The 9585-nt window shown below is 40.1% G+C and overlaps 1 protein-coding gene across 5 annotated transcripts in view; it reads left to right on the top strand.

The window, feature by feature from the left end:
* Nucleotides 1-44: 44 nt before the first annotated feature.
* The window catches only part of lrriq1 (leucine-rich repeats and IQ motif containing 1), a 33133-nt gene continuing 23592 nt past the window's right edge, over nucleotides 45-9585 (top strand). For 3 of the 5 annotated variants that reach the window (XM_088299080.1, XM_088299082.1, XM_088299085.1), the window contains exons 1-13: nucleotides 45-296; nucleotides 1012-1108; nucleotides 1243-1328; nucleotides 2100-2196; nucleotides 2270-2379; nucleotides 2442-2516; nucleotides 2623-5208; nucleotides 5496-5648; nucleotides 5736-5886; nucleotides 6189-6382; nucleotides 7053-7183; nucleotides 8423-8496; nucleotides 8567-8660. In XM_088299080.1, coding sequence (XP_088155206.1) covers nucleotides 228-296; nucleotides 1012-1108; nucleotides 1243-1328; nucleotides 2100-2196; nucleotides 2270-2379; nucleotides 2442-2516; nucleotides 2623-5208; nucleotides 5496-5648; nucleotides 5736-5886; nucleotides 6189-6382; nucleotides 7053-7183; nucleotides 8423-8496; nucleotides 8567-8660 — 3917 coding nt within the window. In that variant the 5' untranslated portion in view covers nucleotides 45-227. The remainder of the gene's footprint in view (nucleotides 297-1011; nucleotides 1109-1242; nucleotides 1329-2099; nucleotides 2197-2269; nucleotides 2380-2441; nucleotides 2517-2622; nucleotides 5209-5495; nucleotides 5649-5735; nucleotides 5887-6188; nucleotides 6383-7052; nucleotides 7184-8422; nucleotides 8497-8566; nucleotides 8661-9585) is intronic. The other 2 variants (XM_088299081.1, XM_088299086.1) reach the window with 2 other exon arrangements.

Below are 9585 nucleotides of genomic sequence, written 5' to 3'. Positions count from 1 at the left end.
TTCTTCCGTAGCGGCCCCTGTTTCCATGGTAACAGTAACTCGAAAAGGTGGAAGTAAACGTTTGTCTTCGATGAAAATTTTTCGCGCCAAATCCCATTTTATGTGACGAGACGGCAAATGTGACAATTTCGCATATATTTCCCGGTTGTGGCACGACTTTTAATATATTTTTGTCAACTAAATGAGTGCCAGCCAGGTTAAAAGAAGTCGACAATCAACTCGGCAATATGTCGGAGGTGCTGCTCACCTCTTCCGACACGGAGGAGGAAGACGCTGGTGAAGAGAACGAAGAGGAGGTTGGTGTTTATTTAAGTATTTTCAAGCAGGTTTATTTCTTTACCTGACAATTTGTTCACACAACTGATTCATGTGGGCGCTAGCATCCTGGCAAATAAAATTATACAAAAGTAGGTTTGATAGTTTATGGAAGGAAAGAGGGAGGTGTGTAGTATATGGAAGGGAAGAAGGATAAAAAGAAAAGGGAATGGGAGGAATTAAGCTAGGTGTGCCATGAAAGGAGGAAGCGAGGAATGTAGCACGGAAGGAAGGAAAAACAAATGAAACGAGGATGTATGACAAGAGGTACTGTAGGAAGCAGGGAAGAAAGAAGGGATGGAAAGTGGGGAAGAAGGTTGGAAGTGAAATAAGGAAAGTATGGTGAAGAGTTGGATGGAAGGAGGCATAGGCTACAAGGATGTATTAAAGTAAGAGAAGAAGGACGGTAGGAAGGGAAATAGGAAGTTGTACTGTAGGGAAAAAAAAGAAAGGAGTCAAGGAAGGTTGAATTATCTGGTTTCACAAGTACCTCATTTTGGCCTACCACCTGTTCAACCTTTGTTTGATGTTTTCAATTAAAACTTGCATCTAGATGTATCTGAAATAAACAACATTATTTTGATGGGCACCATGTGGGAGGTAATTCTAATATTTTGAACCTCTGATGTCATTAAACAAGGGCACCAAAACAAAAAACAGAAGATATATTGAGGTAATATTAATGCCAATTTTCAGGCCTTTGAAGAGATCCCGGCATCGCTTCTTAGCTACTTCGAGGCCTCCAGAAGGCGAGCAGCAGCTTGTGAGAAGCTCATCCTCGAGGACCTTGAATGTATGAATTCTACTCGCTAGTTTTCTGTGCAGAACTTACACATAAACATTGATTAAGAAAACAAAAGACACCACAATCAATTGCTAGTCTTCTTCGGCTCCCATAATAATAAATGAATATTTGTGTGTTCTCAGGTCTGACTGCATCGCAACGCAATAATCGAGAAAGGCAAGAAAATTTTGCCGCGGTCGACAAGGAAACCAAGACAATAGATGACACAGTAAGTGTCTTTCGTCTCATGACCAAGATACTGCGTATATAGTTGTCTTGAGTTGATAATTACACAAACTGAGACACTTTAGTTCATCTTACCTGTATATATAATAATATATAAAGCCTGTAATGATGATGAGATCATCTAAAATTTCTCGCCATGTACTTAGTGTGAATTTTTTCCTGTTTAGTTGAACACAAGGCTGATATGATATTTAATTATTCTGATTGACAATATATGTCGCTGGCATAAATAGATGAACAAACACAATTTTTTTTGGTAGTGAACAAATCATTTCTAATGTTACACCTGGTGATCTATTAAAAACCACTACTACGGAGGCAAAGTGGTTGGTAATTACTGATTTGATCTACACATGCAAATATTAAGTTGATGAAATGTTTTTTGAAAAAGATGCTAATACAAGACCAATTGTACAGATTAAATTGTATGATGAGATAATTATTCATTTTATGATTTTCAGTCACAAGAGCCGTCTGAGGCAGTTATTCCATCACTGTGCACAATAGAAAAAAAACATGCTAACTATAAAATAATTCAGAGCACATGTAACCGTGTAGTCACCGTATTTTCTTTCCTCACCAGTGATTCATATTAAAGGCCATTTGCACAATAAAAATCACCAGAATGACCAAAAATAACCCAGACTACAAAATATCATAATACTCTCTAAATTGGAGTTCGTACATTCTTCTTCCGATTATATGTAAGGTTCCTTCTTGTATATAGTGCGTCTGTATGTTTGCTCCGGTGCAGGCAGACTCTTTTGACAAACACAATGAAAACAACAGCGCCTCCTCTGGCAGTTATGCAGATGAACAAGAGTTCTCAACTGGTCCCTACCACAGCCAAGGTACAGTGCTGCAGGACTGTGAGCGGTCACAAGGTGGCGCCACAATACGAGCGAGGTGTCTTGGTCTCTAAAGATCCTTTTTTAGATGTGGATGCGAGTGAACTCCAGCTGGACATGGAGCGCAGGAGACGAGAGGAACGAGACTTTGAGGAGGAGCTGCAGAGGTTAATGGAGGTGGGAAAGGTCAGTAGAAAAAAGTCTTTCAGGTAAAAATCCAGGAACAAAATCTTGTTTTGGGTTTGCAGCTGCGTCAAAAGGAAGCGGATATGATGGAGTGGAAGGCTAATGAAGAGCTTGAGCGGGAGTTCCGTCTTCAACAGGTTGGTCTCATCGAGAATATCTACAAAGTGAATAATTGAAAAGCATTAGTTCAACTAATTGAGTATCAAATTTTTTAAGAAACTGTATGATATATCGATCAAACAGGACCTACTCAATGACATGAAGAGACAAGTAGAGGAGGAGGTGAAAAGGACGGAAGTGGAGCAGTGGAGCCTGGCGCAGCAACAGAAAGAAGAGGAAAAGAAGAAAAGGGAGCAAGATGAAGACAGGTGGAAAAAGGTCGCGGAGAAACTGAAAGAGGTGGACGAAGAGGACATGAAGAGGAAAGAGGCAGAGTGCATGAAAATCGAGGAAGAGGAGCAGAAGAGGAAGAAAGAGGAAGAAAATAACCTGAAAATGGAAGTGCAAATGACTAGGAGCAAGGCGGAAGATGACAAGAAAAGGAAGCAGATAGAGGAAGAAGAAGAAATGGTGAAAAGGGAGGAAGCGGAATCTTGGAGGAAACAGACCGAGGAAGAGGAAACGAGTGTGAGGAAGGAAGAAGAAGAGAGGCACACTCAAATGCAAGATGAACTGAGGATGGACAAGGAGGAAGACAAGAGGAGAGAAGATAGGAAACTGAAGGAAGAAAATGAAATGATGAGGAAGGAGGAAGAGCACAAGAAGAACCAGCCAGGGAGGAAGGACAAAGTGGAAGGAGAAAAAGCCTGGAGAAGGAAGACAGGGGAAGTGGAAAGAGCGAGGAAGGAAGAGAAAGAGGTCACAAAATACTTGGAGGAAGGTGAAAAGATGAAACAGGAGGCAGAAGTGACGCAAATAGAAGAGTTGATAAGAAAGAGCGACGACGAGAAAGGGAAGAAGAAAAAGGAAGTGATTGAACGACTGGAGGAGGAGGAAAAAAGTAGAATAGTGGACGAAGAGGAGAGAACGCGGGAAGAGACAAATGGAAGGGTAATTGAGGATGAAGAAAAGAGGAAGCCTGAGGAGGAAGATGTGAGGATGAAGCGGGAGGAAGCAAAAATAAGGAGCCCAGAAGGGGAAAGGAGGGAAAAGGAGCTGGCGAGGAAAAAGGAGGAGGAGGAAAACAAGATGAAGGGGGGAGAGGAAAGGAGTAGTAAAGAGGCAAAGATGAAATGGAACGATGAAAAGGAGAAGAGAAACAGGGAGGAAGACAAGACGAGGGCCAATGAAGATGACAGATGGAGACCGGAAAACGGGACAGAGGAAGTCGAAAAGAAGACAACGAATGATGAAGGAGAGCAAAGTGAGGAGTTACTAAGAAAATGCGTTGAAGAAGAGAAGAGGAGGAGTGATGACAAAGACTTCAGGAACGTGAAAGACCTGAAGGAAAAGGAAGCGGAGGTGAGGAAGAAAATGGTCGAAAATGTGAAAGTGCTCGAGAAGGAGAAAAGGGAGGATCAAAGGATGAAGGAGGAGAATGAGAAGATGACCAGGGGGAGAGAGGAAGAGGAGAGTCGAAACAAGAAAAAGAGGGAGGAGAGGAAAGAGGAAGAGGATGCGGATAAAGAAGACAAAAGGAATGCGAGAAGAATCTCCAGAATGGAAAGGGACGAGAATAACCGGGAAAACGTCCAGGAGAACATCAAAGTGAGCTTCCATCAAAACATCCACGAGAAAAGGCAGAAGAACTTCAATGACAACATTAATGAGAGCAATCATGAGAACACGCAGGAGAACGTCCATCAGAACATTATTGATACATTTCAGGAGAACATCCATTTGAACATCAAAGAGAATATTCAAGACACCATCCAACCGGACATCCATGAGAATATTCGAGAGAACATCCATCCGTACATCAATGACAATATTCAGGAGAACATCCATCCGGACAACCATGGGAACATTCAGGAGAACATCCATCAGAACATCATTGATCATTTTCAGGAGAACATCCATTCGAACATCAAAGAGAATATTCAAGACACCATCCAACCGGACATCCATGAGAATATTCGAGAGAACATCCATCCGTACATCAATGACAATATTCAGGAGAACATCCATCCGGACAACCATGGGAACATTCAGGAGAACATCCATCAGAACATCATTGATCATTTTCAGGAGAACATCCATTTGAACATCAAAGAGAATATTCAAGACACCATCCAACCGGACATCCATGAGAATATTCAAGAGAACATCCATCCAAACATCACTGAGAACATTCAGGAGAACATCTATCAGAACATCAATGAGAATTTTCAGAAGAACATCCATCTCGGTAGACTTCAGAACATCAATGAGAACAACCAAGGCAACATTCAGGAGAGCATACAGCAGAACACCAATGAGAGTATTGTCAAGAACATCCATACAAACATCAACGAGAATATTCAAGAGAACATCCAGCAGAACATCAATGATCATTTTCAGGAGAACATCCATCCGAGTATCCTTCAGAACATCAATGAGAACAACCGTGGGAATATTCAGGAGAACATCCATCAGAACATCAAAGAGAATTTTCAGGGGAACATCCATCTGGACTCCACATGCCAAACCAGGCTCTCCCAGCTGATGGACGAGAGGAGGCTTTCTTGGATGAAAGTACGCGTCCCCTGGTCGCAAATGCAGAACAGGAGGAGGCGGAGAAGTTCTGTCTGGTCCAGGAGAGCGTCCCGGAGTTCCGCCCAGGATAGCGACCTCGCTCCGCTTTGTCCGGACACCTGGCTACGGGCTGCAGGCATGGCCACCCTGCTGGAGGTATACCACTGAAGTCCTGTTTCCACCAACACCAGCCTTTCAATTTGTAGTATCGTGTACACGGCAAAACCTCTACACAAAGATTTATTTTACGCCTTACTGTTTTACAAATATATTTTACATATATAAAAGAATATTGAAGCTTCACCCCCCCATTTTTTGTGGCTACCTTTCACACATAGCAGTGTCACAAACTTTTGCAGCGTCCCTCAAGAAATACAAGGATACTTATAATCGTGTCTAATAGGGAAACGACTGACACGGCAACATAATTTTATGTCTTCCAGATCACCATCTTGGTTCTGGAGGACCTGCCAGGCTCCAGTTTATCCACTCTGGCTCAGTGCGCACGTCTCCAGTCTCTGACGCTGAGAAGATGTGGGCTGAAAGTCTTGGAAGGAATCAGCCAGTTAGCGGAGCTGTGTTACGTTGACGTGCAGGTGAGCACTCAGTCGCTCATATTGAATGGGGTCTATTTTGTCAAAGCAAAGATGTTATTTATTTATTTATTTATTCATTCGTGGCAGGAAAATTACATCTCAAAGGTGGACTGTGAGAATATGACTGGCCTGAAAGTTCTCAAGATGAGCTGCAACAAGCTGACATCCATTCACGGCCTAAACGGCGCAGAGAACCTGGACGTTCTCGAACTTTCGCACAACTCCATTACACGCATTGGTAAACACTGTGCAGGATTCACAAAACTTTACCTTTCATATTTTACAATTATTGTGTAACATATTGATCATATTTGAATACAATTCCTTACAATGCCCACAGTTGTACACAAGGGGGCAGCAGCATTACTACGCGTATGCCTCTTTTTTGCTCTCCACACTTGCTGTTTGGATAATGGATGGACAACAGGTGGCGCAACTTGCTCCCCTTGAAAACATGCAGCAAAATTCCCCCAATTTCAGCCTGTTCGATCCTGACATGATCATTGAGTGTCAGTATTGACGTATTTCTCCATCTTCTAGCTGGTCTAGGCTCTTTGGGGAGACTCCAGCGCTTGTCACTGGACCACAACCGGCTTGTGAGCACAAAAGGGCTGAAGGACCTCTGCACCTTGCTGCACCTCGATTGCTCTCACAACCACCTGGCTGGCGTTGAGGGTCTGCAGAGCAATGTTCTGCTCCGCACATTAGACCTGACCTCCAACTGCCTCACCGAGGTAATATTTGCCAATATCTTGTCTTTTTAATTCCACACAATTATATTTAAATTTTAAAAATAAAAGTATGAAATATTTTAAAATATAATTTTTAAAAGGATTGATATTCAAGAAATTAACAATGTTAGCATTTCTTTTTTTTTTACACACCATCAAAGGAGAATTAGGAGATACCGGAAGCCACAAAATAGCCTATTGCGATTTTTAAAACTTAAAGAAAAGTCACAAAGGCAAACACACACACACATACACACAAAAATGAAAAATTGTAAATTTTTTTATTAATTTGTAAAAATAAACAAATCATTGATGATTATTTTGTCGTTTGCAATTCAAAAACAAAGAAATTAGTTAAAATAACATTCAGTTAATATTTATGTTTTTTTCACAAGGCTTTGTATAGAGAATCAATTTACAGCAATTAAACAAATATAAAATAAAACTTTCAAAGCAATAATTGGTCAATGATGTCAATCCTGTCAATTAACTAGACAAACACAAGAACATATTAGTGGTGTAATTACTGAATGAAACGGTGCTTTTCTGCCCGGCTGGATCGTCTGACATTGATGGATGAACCCCACTTAGCAGCAGCCCGCTAACGTTGTTGTAACCCCCCCTGAGTGAGCTTGTCGTTAAGTGACAACTGGGCTGTGTTCCTCCGCTCCAGCCGCCCGCTCTGCACGACCACGTCCTCCTCGGGGAGCTGCATATGGACGACAACAGCCTGGCCTCCCTGCGTCACCTTTTCACTGCCTCGTGGTTGCCGCACTTGCACACGCTCACGCTGGCGCATAACAGGTAATCGATACTGTAACGGAGAATAATATACACATATTCACTTACGGGCTGTAGCGTTACGTATACAGTCCAATTTTTAATCAACTTAATTAGCAAAAGTTTATCAACAGATGTTTTTGCATTTATTATGAAAAATGCAAGCATTTAAAAACTATATATGTATATATATATATATATATATATATATATATATATATATATATATATATATATATATATATATGATATATATATATATATGATATATATATATATATATTTTTTGAGTATTTGATTATAGTTTGTATTGTAGAATAGCCCCGCATAAGGCTGGTCGATTAGGTTGAAAAGTGGATCACAATATAAGTATTTCAGATCAGTTGCTAGCAATATATATTGATTATTATTATTATTATTATTATCAATAATAATAATATTTTACTCTTCAAAATAAGGTCCTGGAGAAAAATGGCCTGAATTTAGGTAATTTTAAATTATAATATTTAACCTTCACAAATATGAAAAAGTCCAAATTAACTGGTCAATTTCAAGATGAAAGATGTGGTGAGAAGGATTGGGTGATTCACAATGCACGTATTTCATATATTGAAAATTATGTATTTTATTTTACTTTTTTTACTTTAAAAGAAGAAAATCAAATTGACTCAAGATAAAATTAAACACAAATGAATAAAATGTAACTATTAAGTTTAAAAAAAAATACCATTCAACAGCTCGGTTAGTAAAACACGCTTTTGTGCTCCAATTTTCCTCTTTGTACATTTGTCATCGTGGCACAAATGGAATGTCATACTGTAGCCTCTGCTCGGGGTTTGTGTTTGCTTCCTGATTTGATTCAATCGGAATTATATTTGGTGCAATTTTTATTGATATTGATCAGATGTCTATTGTAATGTATATTGATGTCGAATTCTTGCCCAGCCCAGACCCTGGATCACACTGAGAGCTGTTTCTAATATTCTGACCCTGTCACGTCGCCAAATATGGTAACCCAAATATTAGCAACTGCTCTCAATTTTATGCAGCACATTGTGAAATTCAAGCGCAATAATAAACAGTGAAGAAATAGCTCTTGATTGACAGAGTTGGTCAAAAGTGAAAGCACAGTTTTTGCGTTGAGGCTCCTGAGATTGCGTTCCTAATAAAATGTCCAGTGATATCGCACAGCTTATCTATATCTGGATGTGAAGTGTTGTTTAAGTGTGTTTTTTTTTTCTTTTTTTTTTTACTGTGTTCAAGGCTCACTCACCTGCCTGACATGTCTGCTGCCGTATCACTAGCTCATCTGGACCTGCGCTTCAACTGTCTGTCAGGTAAATGACATTTAAAGTGCTCGTACCAAAAACGATACTCCCGCCTACTAAGCAAAAATGATCTCCCAAGATGTGCAGAACGTGTGCCGCAGCCTGGAAGGATGCTGTTCCCTGGATGAGGTGCACCTCGCTGGGAATCCTCTCCAGCGGGAGAGCAGCTGGAGGTGAGAAGAAAAAAAATAAAAAAAGATTTGAAGCGGCTCAACGGGGGCGTTTTGTCAAAGCAGCGCATTCCTGGAATTTCTCCGAATTTCTCTTAGAGATCAATGAAGAATCGAGCGACAGTCCAGCTGGAAGTCAACAGCTTGCCGCTACCGATGTTCTGTGGAACATGCAGTGACTTTCCTTATCCTCCGAATCATTCCAGCCTCTCAAATAACCTCAACATTCCTTCATTTCCGTGTACTTTCCAACATTAGTGCTTGTACCCGTGCCACCCCCCAAAAAAAGAGTATTGTGTAAATGCTCAACAGCAATTTCCATATTTAACTCATCCTTCCGCATTTCTCTGCTTATTCAATTATTATTCAAACCATTCCCACTTCCAAATGTTCAGCATATTCTGTTCACAAAGCTATTATTTCACATTCCGCTAATTCCCACTTTTTTCAGAAGCCCACAGTTTCAGTGAAAAAAAAAATCAAATAAATGAAGACATTTTTTACCTAATCCTTCCTCATATATAATCCGATGAATACAATATACAAACTTCAAAATGTTCAACTCATTCTGGACAATTTTGGAATGATATTTGACATTATGAAACGCGACAGTTGCTTTCACACTATTTTAAATTTATATTCCTCCTTGTCTCACATTTCTCAACCGATTTAAACTATTCCAACTTCAAAATGTTCAGCTCAGTCATTACATTCAGGTTACTATTTTGCTAAATTTTAAATGACTGTTAGCACATTAGCATTTGAGCATCCCCCTTGATCGCACATTATATTAGTACTATAATTAATCATTTGTAAAATATTCCAACCCTCACATATTACATTTCGTTCGTTTCCCTTGATTCTCTGTCATCTCAATTCTGCGTCACCTCTTCACTATTGAATTTTGACACAAATTGCATTCTCCATT

Source organism: Idiotropiscis lumnitzeri, chromosome 6, assembly GCF_059441095.1.
Source record: "Idiotropiscis lumnitzeri isolate Australia: NSW breed Sydney's pygmy pipehorse chromosome 6, RoL_Ilum_1.0, whole genome shotgun sequence".
Classification (NCBI taxonomy): Eukaryota; Metazoa; Chordata; class Actinopteri; order Syngnathiformes; family Syngnathidae; genus Idiotropiscis; species Idiotropiscis lumnitzeri.
This window is presented reverse-complemented; position numbering and strand designations above follow the sequence as displayed.